Source organism: Aptenodytes patagonicus, chromosome 13 (genome assembly GCF_965638725.1).
Source record: "Aptenodytes patagonicus chromosome 13, bAptPat1.pri.cur, whole genome shotgun sequence".
NCBI classification, from domain to species: domain Eukaryota; kingdom Metazoa; phylum Chordata; class Aves; order Sphenisciformes; family Spheniscidae; genus Aptenodytes; species Aptenodytes patagonicus.
In genome coordinates, this window is record NC_134961.1 from 13,031,094 (window position 1) to 13,047,252 (window position 16,159).

Here is a 16,159-nt window from a genome sequence, read left to right on the forward strand (position 1 = left end):
TGTTTTGAATAGCTTTTATTTTTAGACTTTGTAAAAGATACAGAGTGAAAGCCTATTGTTCTTATGGTAAGAGATCTTTACAAATACATCAATATTTAAAGTAATTAAAAATACCTTAACAAAAGACTTTGCTTAAAAACTTGGCAGTTTAACAACCACTCCTCCCTCCGTCATCTTTTATTCCCATCAGACCAAGGCCAGACTGTGATCCATGCGTGCTGGAACATAAACAAGAGGTGTGTTATTTCTGCTCAGGGCAGCCTCGATGCACATGAGCTTGCCGGTCTAGTAGTGAGAAGCCTGCAACCCTCAGGGTCAGCGGATTGAAAAACTGTATTTATTTTTTTTTTCTCCACCCAACAATTATTTGGCCTTCTTTTTAATCAAGAAACCTCCTCTGGACTGTCAGTCCTCTGGGACACTAATATAGGAACCTCACTTGGCAAGAAACCTCTTCCAAGTGTGGGATGGAGCTCCCTTCCAACGCACTCAGCAGCCCAAGAGATGTGAGCCCAGGCTCTCTGAGCTTCTGTAGGCTCCTTGTGAGTGCAAACTCCTGAATCCACCCGTTCTGTTAGTGGGATTCACATCCCTCAGTGATGCGAGACAGCAGGCAAGCTTGTGCTAAGCGAGGCTAGTTTGAGATGGCCCTTGAAAAGTAGATTTGGACCTGCTGAGACCAGTGAATCTGCTGCAGAAGACACATGGTGTGGACAGTAACTCCACAGCCATCCTCTCCTGAAACCTTTCCAGTGGGGCTGACAGGTTAATACGCAAAGTAACTGAGGTGACACAGTGGTGTAGAGAAGAGGCAAACGATTGCTCAGAAATGTAAAAACTGACTCGGTTATAGCCCAGAAGAAGGCAGCAGATGATCAAAGGACCACATGCACTACGAAACTGCCCGCAGAGGTTAGCCCTCTGTTCAGGCCTCCCCACGGCTGATTTAAACTGTGGCAGTATTTGATACTGAGCTTGTGCAAGAAACCATTTGCATGCGGCTAGATGCAATCAGCACTTCTCTAATAAGGTAGGAATTGCTGCTGTCTCATTTTGTATGTTATTATTCTTTGGGGGGTGTGTGTGGAGGAACAGCTTAATGATCTTTACTTAAGACAAATTATTTAAAAAAAAAATCTAAAAAATTATTCTTTTTTAAAAAAGTTATTTGAAGCTGAACAATTAGAGCAGATCATGCCAAGAGCAGCCCTTGGCATGCAGCCTTACTGAAACGGTTTGTCACTGGCATTAAGCCTAAATATACTCCTGGCTTGGGATGCATCTCCCTTCTAGGGACACTGGTGCGGAGGCTAATACAGCATCGTGACTCTTCTCAGGAAGCTTTGCAAGTAAGAGAGGGGAACCTGGCCTGCCTGCCTTGCCAGGAAGAGAGATGCTGCCGAGCAGCTCTGTCTCCCCGTTTCTATTTCAGGGCATGTCTTCTGTCTCCACAAGGAATGGTACCCCTTCTGTTGAAGGGAAAGTAGAGAAAAGCAAGGGTATATGTGACCTTTATTTGACTGTCTGAACAGTGACACAGTGAGAGAACAGAAAGAAGACTGTTGAAATAAGTATGTACTCAGCAACTAGGGCCTTGCCTGCGAAAGATTTAACCTTTCTGGTTAATAATTAAGCAGTGAATGACTGTGGCAGTTCAGGCCCCAGGGTCTGAAATGCAGGAAGCCCACCCCATCTGGAAGCATCCCTGATACTAGTGCTGAAGCCCAACTCAACTCTAGGACTTGCCCTTTCCTATGAAAGCTTAAGGACTCGGTGAAAGTGTTCTTTTTTTCCCAGTCGTGTTCCTCACATAAGAATGAGGGCATGAACCACCTCCTTGATCAGCTATGGCTGAAGCACGTACATCAGCGTACCACAAGACAGCTGGTAGATGGTGCCTTGGCTGCAGCAGTTAGGCGGTTTTAAAAAACAAATAAACAAAACCCCACGAAAACCACCCAAAAAACTGGCTGCTGTGGAAACTCGGCTTGATTCTCCCATGGGCACATAAAACTTACCTTGCTGTCAATAGGGATGAAACATCCAACTGGGGAAGGTAGGTGAACTGAGAATACCTGTATAATTAATCAACACCGTGTACTTCAGCCTTGCTAATCTGGACCATCAGCTACCTAAGTGGTTTCAGCACTTGTGCTTGTTCTGGATCAGGCATGGCTTATGGGCAGAACTTACTGTTCAGGTTTTTATTGGCCTAACATGAAAGTCAGACTGAATAAGTACAACAGCTTCTTCAGGTCTTCTCTCAGGCTTTCACTTCCTTGTGCGGGGTTTTAATTTTTAATAGATTAAAATAAAAATATTTGGCTATGTATTTTCCTTGGCTCTTTGCAAAATAGGTGGCAAGTTACCTGTTCACTCCAGGAAAGAGAACAACGCACAGGGTGTTATTCTGCAGACTTCTATAAAGCTTTTTGATATGCTGATCTAACTTCTTCACCTTTTTCCTTAGATCCTGCTCCTGCATAACAGAATATAAGTATTAAAATCCCCAATTCATCTGCAGATCTGTAGCAATAACACTTAAAAGTGCGTGTGGTAAGACTGACCCTTGGGCAGTGTCAGGGTGAGTTATCACTCCTGGTTCCCAGGGCACTACCTCCTCACTAACTGTAACAAACATCAGCATAGCCTTAAACTCACAGAGTCAGACAGTTGCTCCATTTTCTCATATAAGATGTTTCCTCCTTGCTTCCCATTGCTGTGATTCATTTGCCAAATCCATCTCCAGAGGTGACCTGAAGCAAGAGCGTGCCTACTTCTTAGTTTGCTGCCCTTCACAGTCCATCCCTTTATAACTTCAAGGGCATCCACAGCACTTTGTGATTTCTGGAATTCTGAAACACAAAGAGAAGGGGAACATGCTTTGGCAGTGATGCTGCTGCCCTGTTCCTTGGCAACCTGTAGGGCAGGGCTAAAGGTGTGGAGCAGGAGGGAGATGAGAAACTGAAATCACTGCAGCAAGCAGATCCTTATCTTGCTACGGGTAAGCATCAGACTATAGAAATGCCAATTAATTGCAACAGCACTCATCCAGTTGTTCCCCTCACCTTTTCAGAGGTGATTACTTGTCTGTGTGAAGCTGCACAGTAGCCAGCCCTCACCTTGAGGTACTGGAGCCAATGAACTATCCTGGAACTTTTCTAAGTAAAGATCATCTTTTTTTTTAAGCAGGTTTGGTTTTTTTTCCCTTTTAAATATTTAGCTGTAAACTGCTCCTCCAAACAATACATGCTTTCACTGGAGTATTTTAAATACCATCACTTTGAGCATACATGAGTTTCAGTAGCTCTTGCTGTGTGTGTGCAAAGTCCCAAGGGCTGCTGAATGTGCTTATTTGAAGGAAATCGGCAGGCTGTATGTGAAGCTACTTACTAAGGAAACAGCAGTTTCTGTGCTTTCCACTCTGGAGATCCTTTGGCAGGAACAGTGTTTCCAGGTCTTTCAACTGGCTGAATTCTTCTTGCAAGTCCATCTCTGTTAATGACTTCTTTAGACCCGCCACATAAATCACACCTTCGTTTTCTACATCCAGTTCTAGTTCCTTTATCAAAACATCACAGTCCAGCACTGCTGCAGTGACAGGTCTCTGAACCTGGGGTGGATTCAGCAGGAACAAACACAGCACATCAACCCAAGCAGCTCTGTGTTCTGAGCTTCTATTTTAAATTGTTTTCTCCCATTACCAAAAGTTGACAAGCTATTTTCCCTCCCTTGGAAAAAAAAAATATGACTAATGAAGGCTAACTTAGTCATGAAAAAGGAAGAGAGATCGTGTTTGTAATGCAAAAACACTATAAAATTAAGAACCCCATACTTTGTATATGGCATTTTAACACCCTGTTACTTGGCTCTTCCTTTTAAAACTGCAGTTGGAGGTCAGAATGCTTTCTAACCCCCTTCTGCTGACAGGCAGAAAGAAAAAAAAAGAGGACTGTAACCATTTCCTTTCTGCCAGCGGCCCTAAATTGTCCAGGGACAGGGAGATGGTAACAGCACAACCAGCCAGCATTTGCCCAGACGCTATGCTGTGAGTAGATGTTAAAAGAGACATATTGGATGCTGTTCCTGTGCTCAACATAACTTAGGCTTTTGCTATTTGCAATGTTTACCTTAATGCAGGATCCTGCTACCTCAGCTCCATTTAAGCTTTCCACAGCAAGCTGGGCAGCTTCCAGCACTTCGTACTGGATACAGACATAGGGCTTGAAACAGAACGATAAGATACTTCAGGCTTATCAATAAGACACATTAGCCCTCCCTTTTTAAAAGTCAGGTCTCAATAAAGTTATGTTTTCTTTTAAAAATAGAATACAAAAAGGTTTGGGAGTAATATATTTAACACTCCATATACCATAGCTGTAAAAAACAACCTTCAATTAGCTTGTCAATTAATAACTTTTTTTTTTTTTGCCATTAAAGGCCTTAGCATATCAGTTCTCAAGAGAGAGACAAAACTCATCTCAGCTTCTCCAGTGCTCAAAGTCCTCTAGCTTGAACAGCACAGTTAAGCCACATGAGCTGTGTTTATTCTTGTCATTGAGTGGAGCAGCTTTTAGATACCCTGAATTGTTGTAGCTGATGACTAAACCACCAGAAAAAAAACCCAAACAGACTAACTGGTATTTCAGAGGTTCTAATCCATCTTTCCAGGAGATTACGCGGGCCATCCGTGCCTGTCAGCAAGCTTAATGCTTTGAGTGCTCCTCACCTGGTATGTTTCAGTTACCACTGTCAGAGATTGGATTGGTCCACACCTCCCAAATTCTTTTTTTACAGACTTCAGGCAAAAGCTTTCTTCAAAAGGACCTGCGTAAATTGTCAGCATGTCAGTCAGCTTGCTTCTCACCTGTAGGAACACAGATTAGAGAAGGAACTTCACAAAGCAAAGGAGCTAACTACTTGGTTCCTCCAGATAAATAACGTCTCTTTCCAAGCTCAGCAATGAAGACTATTCTCAAAAAAAATAGTACCTTTTCACAAAGTCCAGCAAGAAGGTGAGATGCAATGTACTCTGGACCCAAGCTGAACTGAATGATACTGAATGTGGACAGGGGAACATCTTCTAAGGCTCTCTGAAGAATCTGGAGGGAAAAGAGTGTACAAGGCTCAAAGAGGTAGAAGACAATTGTACTGCAAAGGATCAGGAACAAAGCCATTGAACTTAATTCCCAACTTTAATTTTCATTATTGTCCAAGGAAGCCCTCAGGCAGAAATCCTTCTTTAGTGAGTCATAAGAGGATGTAGAGGATCAAAGCTTATTTCCGAAATGTTAAAATAGATTTAGCTAACCTGGTATTAACACTATTGCTAACAGTACTGTCAGTCAGCTTTTTAAAATAGGACTCATCTACCCACCCCCCCCAGAACAAGAACTTTGAACTACTTTGATGCTTGCTTAGACCAACCCACTCGAAGTCCATTCACCTGTTTGTTTGAAGTGCTTAGGTTACTCTGACGCAGGCCGGAAAAGTCTAGGTCCTGTCTGCCCAAAAGGAGGGGTTTTTGGCCAGTCACCTGCAAGCAGTCTAAAAAACTAGCAGAGAGAAGAAAGCTGTGAATCACAGTACTTATCAATATGGTGAATTAAAAGCTTTCAAGAAGTGCTTGTCAGAGAAAAATGATACAGTTCATTAAAGAAATTTGAAAGAATATTCTTGTCCTCAACATAAAAAACAGCCTAGAAAATGCTTTGTGAAATTTAAGATGCAAGTTCTGAAAGTTTTTCTGTGCTATGCTACAATTATTTGTGTCTCTCTCTGAAGATCCTGATGGCTTCTGAAAAACGTAACGCACTTCTTTGACTGAGGATTCAACTGAAGGAAAAACAGGCATATTTGAGAATATTATTACCATGGTTTGGATAAATGTGGAGGCTCATTCAACTGTTTCTGGACCCTACACTCTTGTGGCTGGAACGCAGCTTTGTTCTGTGAGACCTCAGCCAGTTTTTCAGTTGTCAGAAGCATCTCCAAGTTTAGTTCTGCTACCTTGGGGAAGGAAAAAGATTAGTAGTTGGCTTTCATCTCAGCTAATTGTAGCTAACCAAAAAGCATGTGCTTTCTCTATGAGTCACCTAGGCACACTCCACAGTAGTGAAGAAAAACAGGTATTAATTTCTTGCCTTATTATTTTTTGTTGTCATTTTCAAGCATGCAGCACTCACAGCATCAACCAGCAATCATCTCCAAAAAAGTTCTCTCAAAAATCAATGACACAAGCAAGACACACATAAAACCAGCTGAATCACTACCACAACATGCAAGGTCTCTCACTTCTTTCATCTGGAAGAATGACAGGCATTCCTGTAGGCTAGAAGTGTCTCAATCCTTCTTTACCCAATGCCCCTCTTCAGGATCAGCAGCAATGCTGATTCACATCAGTGTCTGAGTACTGAAAGACTGGTAATGCTCCAGGTTATTAAGATGCCTGGATATATGCTGAAAGTAACAAGCTGTCAAAATTGAGGCCTCTATCACAGCTCCATTTTCTCTTTTAAATCAGCAAGAGGATGGGCAGGATTTTTTTTTTTTTTTCCTTCATAAGCACAACTTGTACATTCTGCGATTAAGGACAGAAATCTTAATTAGATAGAGCTACCTTTGCTGGTCCTTGCTCAATAAAGAATTGAGCTAATTCCAATGCAGCTCTAGCATCTTCTGCAGGATCATGCCCAAGCTTCTGTTCACACTGAATCTCCTTCCTAGGGCATCAAAATTAGGTGTACAGACAGGTTATCTGTTTTTCCACACTGATCAACATCCTGTCTTTTCTAAACTGGGTCCTTTTCAGGCAAAATAGCTTTCCCCTCTCCAAAAAGGATTTCAGTGTGCAGCAGCATTCTTGTGAAATATTCCCAAAAGTTACTGCAAGAAATGTTTTTGCAATGTTGAGCAAAACACTGTTTACCAGGTTTGACAGAAGCAGTGCTGATACTTGGTACTCCGATGCATGACTATTTTTAATTTTACTTCTTCCTTGACCAATGACCCAACTCACAATTTGCACACAGACAGGGAGGCAACCTCCAGCTCAGTGAGGTTTGGCGCTGCAGAGCCAATTTAATATTCACTATGTGAATGGTGAGAACCATATCACTGTGACATAGTATCCAGTGGTAGCTAGTACACTGAGTATGTATGTATACTTACTTAAGTCAGTAAATCATACTTTCATACATTAGCCTTTCTTTCTTGCTAACTGCAACAGATCTCATTTATGTGAGCCAGAGTGTCTTTGTTGCCCTACAATTCAATAGACTGGTACTGCTACAGACCTGCAGAAAAGCTAGTTTTGCGAGGACTCAAATCTGGTTGGATCACAGCGTCCCAGCTTGCTCAAAGACAAGCCAATTTATTATGCTGCCTGATGTTTCAAGCAGGCAGTAGATTCTTCTTTACCATGTCTATTTGCACAGCCTGCTCCTTTCTTTTAAATTTTAATGAAAAAAATAATAATTCTGATGCTACTAGTAGAAGAGCAAGACCCTATGACCCCCCATGACAGTTTCTAGTATTTCCCAGGACAATATAGTAATAATCTTACCCTAAAACAGCTTTGGCTAGAAATTTTAGCTTAAATCTTCGACCTTCATTTCTGGCAAAAAGCAATGAAGTATCAATAACACTGGGGTGGATCATCTGGAGGAGAGAAAACATCACCAGTTTAATTTAAGAACAGCAGTCTCATAGAATTGGGCAATAACTCCATTGTTATCTGTGCCTCTGCCTTCTCATTTCAGTTGCCAGTTTCCCACTGAGATAACTGGTCCACAACAAGAGAGCAGACGAGAATAATGAAACAAGCCTAACTCTCCTTTTAACACTCTATTGGGAAGATCTAGATTGGGTTAGAAAGGTTAATTATGATTCAAGCATTTTAGGTTGGTTAAATTAAACATAGGAAGGACTTCAGTTCTTCCCGTGACAGAGCTATCAAAAGCTGAAGCAAGAGGTAAAGCTTCTGTTGCAACCGTATCTATGTCTGGACAGACTCCTCCTTTCCTTTTGGGTTCTGAACAGCCCCTTGCAAGTTTTATAGATGTAAGGAGAGTCTTTCTCTTTTAAATCCTTACAGACATAAGGCTATTCATAATAAAAAGCAATTAACAAGTGTTCACTAATAGAAAGAGGAATTGTTTATAGAGTTTCCAGGTCTGAATTGAGTATCACAGGATTGGGAAAAATACTCTTAAAGACATACTCACTTCCAAAGCCTGAAGATCAGCATTTAGAGAATGACCCACCAATACTGCATCATGGGGAAGCATTTTCTTTAGCCTGGTTTGGATGTCTGGCAGTCTTGTTTTCACTGGAAGAAGCATTTTCTTTGTGATTCCTGAGAATCTTCAAAACAAAAGTTGGATGAGGTAAAAGCAACACATTAGCAACAGCGCCTACTGGAGAATATTACAAGCAGGGCAGGTAAGATATGAACTCAGTGGAACTAATGACAGAACGCTATTTACTGCTTTCTGTTCCACCATAAGAGGATATACTGCAGGTATATTAAACTGCTATGAGCACTACCACATCTGTTTCAAAAGTTTATCATCTCGAGTCTCAAGTATAACTTATTCTTAAGTGATGCAGTTCTTAGCATCAGATAGCACAGGTAAGGAAATACTGCAAGACTGATGGTGGAAGAAGATGCTTTCAAGTAACCTGAAGGGATTGGCACGTCACCTCCCGGATAAAGCTGGGCAAACTTTTGGAGAAGACAAGGCTTGAGTTTTGCCTGCTTTTGTTATAATCCTGAGCCCAGCCCCAGAGGTGTGTGAAAGCTGATAAGCTGCTCTATTCACTTTTTACAGATGAGCAAACTTAGCTATGGAGCAGAGACACAGACTGCAATCCTGTACTCTTACCCTGTATCCTATTTTATAGCTAGCAGTAAAGAGTAACTTGTACTGTGTATCATTAATCTGTAACAGAACTTTTCCTAGAACACTGCAGAAAGATAATGCTTCTGCCTAGCCATATGGGCACTATGTAGCAGAGAGTGTATACATAATGTCGGTTATTCTAATCACACAGCAAGAACTCTATTCTTAACACTGAGTAAAATGCAGTAGACATCTGTGCAAACCAAAGCCTTCCTGTGTAACAGGTTTAATTTGAAAGGGTTGCAGCTCTTAAAGATGAAGAGATAAGAAACTTATGTGCAAGTCACCTGGTGCGGTAGTTCACTACTGTGCTTTCAGGTTTGACTAGTTCATTCAAGAGGCATTGACCCTCTGCATCCACCAGAGAGACACGAGTGACTTCATTCCCTTTTGCAGTCAGGCACTGTCAGGAAGCAGCAGAGGCAGTTGTTGAATCAGCATGATGCTGCCACTCAAAAACCTTAGCTAACATCTGCTTTGGCTGCAGCCAGCATCACTGCTAAGGAGTTACTCAACTTAGAGACGTACCACTCATAGCTACAGTTTTATACTGTAGCATGCTTCATTTTAATTGTTAAATTAAACATAATTATGCCCACCATAAGCACAGCAAACACACACACAAGCACAACACAAAGAAAACCATTATAAAGAAGTGCTGATTTCACAGAATCAGTCTGTGCTCTGCACTGCAGAGCTGTCAGTGAGAGCATCTTCACCAGAGAAGCTGTACAACTTAAAAGCAGAGCCCAGGTTGTATCGTTAGTTACTCAATGCTGATGCCAAACAGGCATCTCTGCAAGGTCAAAACTGTGCTAAAGGAGGAATCTTGACCCCAGCATGCTGCCAGAAGAACTGTGATGGCTAAAGAAAAGATGTTTGATAAGAAAGTATCTTTCCTTTCCCAAACCTTGGAGAAGGCTGGGAGGAGGAATTCCACAGCAGTCTCAGGCATTACTGCAGCATTGCTGATGGGCCTGGCAGATCCAGCTGCTGCTGCTCTGACAGCCAACGCAGAACAGAGCTGAGCTCTCTGCTGCACTGCTCAAGATAATATTTCTGTCTTGTTGCCCGAACCACTTCCTGAGTCCTTCCCATGGCTGCATTAGCACTGTACCATCCATGAAGGGACTGGCAGCAGATATTAATATATCAGAAGTGGTTTAGCAAATACACAGGGTGCTTGGCTCGCTTTGGAATAGCTGGTAGGAGTTCGGTTGCTTAACTGTATTTTGTAAGGCCACACACATTCATTTTTACCATTTCACAATCCAGACCAAAGAGGGGGCTGCTGTCCGTCCTCTGCTGATCACACTCTGTATATATATAGCCCTTACATCCAGGGGAGCCTACAATGAAAAGATACCCATGAATAAGAAACAGACTTCTCTCTTCTAAAACTCATCACATATCTTATATGACCAAACATATCACTAACTGTCAAAATTAAAAGAAACAACAACAAAACAACCAAACAAAAGCCCTCAAAAACTGACCTTTTATGGGATAGTCATTTTTTTTCTGCTCTTCTAAAGTTAGAGTATAGCTAGTAAGGCCTCGTTTTTTTTCTCCGTATTTCCGAATGATGGGATCATGTTGCAGGTCTGAGCTTTTAGGAATACATTCACTGCTAGTGGAAGTCAAACCTGTAAAATACAGGAGCATCTGTCAAGCTCAGATAGCACTCCCTACTTGCAGTCAGTTTTCTGCATTAGTATACACACTAAAAGGCTACACCATTTCAAAGGAAAACACTACCTGGAACAATAAACTGGAGATATAGATAGATAGATAGACAGACAGATAGGCAGACAGACAGATAGTCTGTCTGTCTTTCTTTCTTTCTATCTATCTATCTATCTCCAGTTTATTTTTATCTCTCTCTCTCCAGTTTTTTTATATATTTATATCTCCAGTTTATATCTCATTTATTGTGTGTATATATATACACACACTATATATATTATATATACATAATTATATATACACAATACGATATATAATGCATATAGTGTATATACTATACATATATATAAAAAAAATAAACTTGATATTCAGGATACTTGAATCTTTTCCCAGTTCAGCTACTGACACTGCTGGCTGATTCAGAAGCAAGTCACATCACAAGTCTCTGTCTCACATTCCTTTCAGAAATAGAGAGAGCAAACTTGCCTCGTAAGCATGACAACACAATCATCTGTTACTTCATGTAAGCTGTAAAAGAAGTTCTCTTTTTTTTCTATCATCTTCTCTGTGAAATTCTTTCCCGTAAATATTATCAGGAGAAAATGTGCTCTAAGTGTGGCTCACAAAGAAGCAAGCACTGAACTGACACCAGAATCCACAGCTGTATAAAGTTAAATTATCCCATAGGTGATTCTCTGCAGATCGCACTTAAAAGAAAAATATACCTGACATCTCAGATCTGTGACTGTGCAGTAGATTTACAGTCAGGATGCTAGAGGACTGTGTCAATACATTGAAAGTAACAGCTGTTCATTCTCCCATTTAGGACTTGAATTCAAGATTCTTTGTTACACTTCTAACAATTTCAGTGAAGTTCGCATTGTAGTCTCTTGCAGGTTTTGTACAAGCCTGTTGGATTACAATCACCTCTATAAAGAGTGTAAAAATAGGAAATCAGTCGTCAACACACCCGTTCTTTACCTTGATTTGCTGCTCAGTATAACAAAGAAAACTAAGAAGAAATAAGTAACTACTTAGCTTGAATCTAATTTGTATCTCTGTATCTTTTATTAGATACATCTTAGAATAAAATAATCACAAAATGGGTAACGAAGCGTCAGAATTTTGGATTAAACATGTTAAAAACTTTCTCTCTGCTTTTTGCATTTACTTGTGACAATAAGCCCAACAGAGAGTTACTGAACTAGTTAGGGTAACTAGTCTCATGGTTTAAGCCATTGTATGTTCTCCTTTGCAAACAAGTTTACCGTAGCAGCACGCTGGGATTGCACAGGATGCGAAGTCATAAATTACTGTTGAAAGTGAATCACTGTGGTCGAAAGAGCTGATGCAAAACCAAGCAAGATACCTTGTGCAATGTTTTGAGGTTTCAGGTTTGCTCCTTCTCCATACAGGCTGGCTAGGAAGTTGGCGGAAGGTGTTAATGTGAACCTCTGGAAAAAGAGATGTGTTAGAGACTTTGAAACAGAAGCAGAAATATCAAGGAAATGAGATGTTTGATCCCCAAAACAGCCAAATTTAGAGGAGGATGGATAAAGAAGTAGTGGAAATATGTTTGGTGTTTTCTCAAGGAAGAAAAAAAAACCCAACACAAAGCAAACCTGTTTTAATGACAGCCGATATAGGATTCTTTGTACTAAGGGACAGATTTGCCTTGCCTGATATGATCAAGAAGGCAAATCTCAAGATTTTCTTTGATAGAAACTAAAGCAAGTTCCAGACTTTCCAGTTAAGTTGTGATTTGCATTTGCTGCAGTTCAGGGAGAATTCTCTAGAAGTCTGAATCTAAGTGCTTCTTTCTTTCTTCCTTCAAAAATGTTGCTTGTAACTCAGAAAATTAAAATCATTCTTTTAATAATCTTTTTGGGAAATGGGAGAAACTTGACATAAAGTGCAAATAGTAAAAGTGAGATTTTTCAACCAGTGTGAGTAGCATAACTCTACTGAGAGTCTCCTCACTCACTCAGAGTAAATTCCAAATTAACCGAGATATTTTTAATCTCATTGGCATCCTGAAGATGCGGGAAGCATAATAGTCAGAGGACTGAAACATCGATACACGTTTCACCTGGTAAGGCTTCAGAGACATAAGTCTTGAAAACCTGTTTCTAATATCAAAGCCTTGGCCTTTGTTCTGAGCTGACAACGGCTACAAACAGGTCCTCTCATTAGCTTGCTTTGAGAGTCAAAGATGGCCACTTCCTGTTGGAAAAGGCAATAATTTCACTGCAGTGATTAATCCTTGGGACATGGTTTCAGGACTGGAAGTTTAGAAGACAGCAATACAGTTTGGGGACTTACATGCCGGAACGCTCTTCTGAGGTGTTTGAACTGCAAATAGAATTTGTAGAAATGGAGTTGGCTCATTTCGTGTAGAACAATAACCACAACCCCAGCCAGGTGGCTTTGGTGATAAATACGGCACCAGCTGCAGTTAGAAAAAAAAAAAAAATCAAAGCAAAACAACTATCAAGTACTCTTAAAAACAAACTTGGAACCAGCCCAGCTTTTAAGTCAGTGAATGGCAAAGTGCCAAATGACTTCAATGAGAAGAGGCTTTATAGCTTATCTCAAACAGCCACATATTCCTGGAAGCAACATAATATGCGAGACAGAGAAAGAATGAGTTATAGCAAAATTCTGCTGCAGCACCGTTTCAAGACATTTATACCTCATTTATATGCATCAGAATGTGAATACACATGAGTAACTTCAGCTGTAGTGATGCAGTCTAGTGAATTACTGCATCAAAAAAAGTTTCACCGTATCATTTCTGTTCACCACTAAAAATCTAAAGTGGGATCATTTTTGCCTTGAGTTTCATTTCAAGATTCATTACATTTCACCATATTTTTGCCGTCTGAGGCTATATGCCCTCCTCAGTCATTCCCTTCCATTGCTGAGAAGTTGCCCTGGAAAAGGACAAAGTGATGAAAATATTTTTCCCAAAACACTCCACAACACTGTTTCAATTATATCTGACATGAAACCTGTTAATATTTTTTGTGGTGTTAATATTTTTAACATGGTATTTTGTTTCTCATTGTGCGAAGCTGCTTCTGTTCCACAAAATTGTTTAGGTTTTGATACCTCCATGACACAAAACTATGAAATGGTAGAATTTTTGTCAGAAGAGGAATTCTGGCCAAGTCTAACAACAACTGTATCTACATAATACAGGCTGTCATTATGGTAACTGCGTTGCAAGGATTCCAAAACCAGCATGGCCAATATGCCTTTAGGCACGCGTTCACAACACTGAGGACACAAGACAGGGTTGATTCCCGAATACGAATGTGTTATACCTGGGTTGTGTTGCATTGTGGCATTTTCCCAAAGCTGCATACTTTAACAACTCATACAGCTGGTCACGGCTGATTTCGCAGTCCTCACCAAATAAAGCTGCTGACAAGCGAGATGACTTTTCCTGTAAAAAGGAAAAGGCTAGTAAAGAAAGGTTTTATGTAATGACACAAGTTCATGGAAAACCAAGTGAATTATATGGTAAAAGGAAACTATTTACTATTTGGATACAATCAACTACATTTAAAATAACTCTTCCACTCATTACAGGCAAAAGTTTCCTTTCAGATCACTATTCAATATTAAATTTACTATCAATATTTCAGTAACCCAGGTACTCTAACTTCAAAGATTTATTTAATAAAGATTAATGTAAGTAGATGTATGTAGTAAGGAGACTTAAAGTTAAAATTTGCAAACACAATGTTCTGCTCTCTCAACCCATTCACCCACTTGCTGCTGTAGAGCTTTGGGCATTTATACAACGGTTATATGTAGCCACTTCATGTAAGCTTTTGCTGAAACCCATTTACTTAATTTACATTACATGATCTGTTTTGGCAGATGGGTTTGCTGACCCCTGCAGGAAAAAAAATGTTTCAGTAAAATCCAAGGAAACTGCAGGAAGAAAGCATTGAGCAGATGAGATGGAGTGTACCACACAGTTCAACACAACAGTTCTTTAAGCCTAAACGCACAAATTCTCCTAAAAGCTAACCGGCAAGTAAATGCACGATTTTGGAGAACTCCACTGACCATATGGCCTGTTCCAATGGAGCTCCATTGGAAGTAAAAATTTTAAAGATGCTCTTTTTTATGTGATGAAAAGACATCACGGAATGTGATGAAGAGGCATACAGGGGAAAAGAAAAAAGACCACAGAACACTACAGAATATCAAACCCCACAGGATAAACAACTACCAGAAGTTGTGTTTTCCCCACCACGCTAACAAGCCTTGTGCTCATTAGTTTTGACAGAGCCTGCCCACGTGGGATTGAGCTGGTGCACTGGTGCACTTTTTTTGAGCTGGTGCCATTTGTCATTGGGCAAGAAAGCTAAACAAAGGTGACAACCTTTGAGGTTCAAGTGGTTAAGAATCATCTGGTAATAATAACACAGGGTGGTGTAACTGCTAGTCCCTCATCTCTCATGCTAAGTTAGACAAATAAATAATGACACCATTGTTTTCAATACAGCCTAATTAGAGCTTTGCAAAAAAACCCCAACCAAACAGCAGAAGTTTCATTTCACCAAGCAAAGGCCACCTGCCAACCACAGGAATTTCAGTCTCTAATGAGGTACAAATATGACTGACCTCACAGGTCAGACACGCTTACTCTTGTCCCCTACTGGGCACCAAGTAAGTCGTAACCTGGGTGAGCAAGGTGTTACCACAAGGTTGAAACTTTCGGTTGATCTGCATCCTTCAGGTGTGAATGTGCTGAGCAGACACAATGCTCCTTTCAAGGTCTACTTTGTTTAGGAAAAAACGATACTGGAGAGTGTATTTATTTTTTGACAAAATTCCTTAAATGTAAATGCCTAACACTCAAACCGAGTTCATTTCCATATTTCTCGCAGCAGAAACTAAGCCATTACCTGTAGCTATTATCTTTAGCCAACCTTCTTGCTAGACTGCCAGTAAAACACGTTTTTTTGCTGAGTTTCCAGCATCCCCACGCGTGATGCAATAAACCTACCAAAAAGGTGGCTGTAGGAGAGAAATACCACACGGCCACAGGCCTGCAGCGTCTCCCTCACAGCACCCCGGCGCCGGGCGCGCTCTGCTGCTCACCTCAGGGCCCCGGCCGCCGCCATCCGCCCTCCTCCTCTTCCGAGCTGCCTGCCGTCCCCCCGCGTCCTCACCGGCTCCGGCGGGCCTTTTGTACCCGTTTACGCAGACAGCCTTTGCCATGGCCTAGACGAAAGCACCGCGGGGTCAGGGCGGCGCGGGGCGATGCCGCCTCGGCCCCGCACAGCGGGGTGACAGCCCGGGCCGTCAGTCAGCCCCGGCCCCGCCGGGCCAGGCCCCAGCGCCTGCCCACCGCCGGGGCTCCCCGGGCAGCATCGGGAGGGGGGGGATCGCCCGCAGCCCTGACGCCGTGAGCCCGATCCCCGGCCGCCCCCTCCTCCCCCGGTCCCCCGAGGAGGGACCTCGGCCGCGGATCCCACCTCAGCCGCGCCGGGCTCTCCGGCCGCCGGGGAGCACGCCGTCGCGGCACGCGGCTACCTGCGCCTGCCTGC

General features: G+C 41.7%; 1 protein-coding gene across 3 annotated transcripts; it reads right to left on the bottom strand.

Moving 5' to 3' along the window:
* REXO5 (RNA exonuclease 5) lies at positions 1 to 16,130 on the bottom strand. 3 transcript variants are annotated; one of them, XM_076350772.1, is made up of 20 exons: positions 16,088 to 16,130; positions 15,711 to 15,833; positions 13,916 to 14,037; positions 12,912 to 13,038; positions 11,959 to 12,043; positions 10,400 to 10,549; positions 10,164 to 10,252; positions 9,191 to 9,306; positions 8,226 to 8,364; positions 7,565 to 7,659; positions 6,620 to 6,722; positions 5,873 to 6,009; positions 5,447 to 5,555; positions 4,992 to 5,102; positions 4,730 to 4,867; positions 4,131 to 4,223; positions 3,394 to 3,613; positions 2,662 to 2,855; positions 2,370 to 2,479; positions 1 to 218 (listed from the first exon to the last, which is right to left on the bottom strand). In XM_076350772.1, the coding sequence occupies exons 2-20, from the start codon at positions 15,828 to 15,830 to the stop codon at positions 149 to 151; spliced, it is 2,328 nt and encodes a 775-aa protein (XP_076206887.1). In that variant the 5' UTR covers positions 15,831 to 15,833; positions 16,088 to 16,130; the 3' UTR covers positions 1 to 148. The 3 variants fall into 3 exon arrangements, with proteins under 3 accessions (XP_076206887.1, XP_076206886.1, XP_076206888.1); XM_076350771.1 differs by lacking the exon at positions 16,088 to 16,130 and having other exon boundaries at positions 15,711 to 15,939; XM_076350773.1 differs by lacking the exons at positions 11,959 to 12,043; positions 12,912 to 13,038; positions 13,916 to 14,037; positions 15,711 to 15,833; positions 16,088 to 16,130 and adding an exon at positions 11,315 to 11,449.
* Between the last annotated feature and the right edge of the window lie 29 nt (positions 16,131 to 16,159).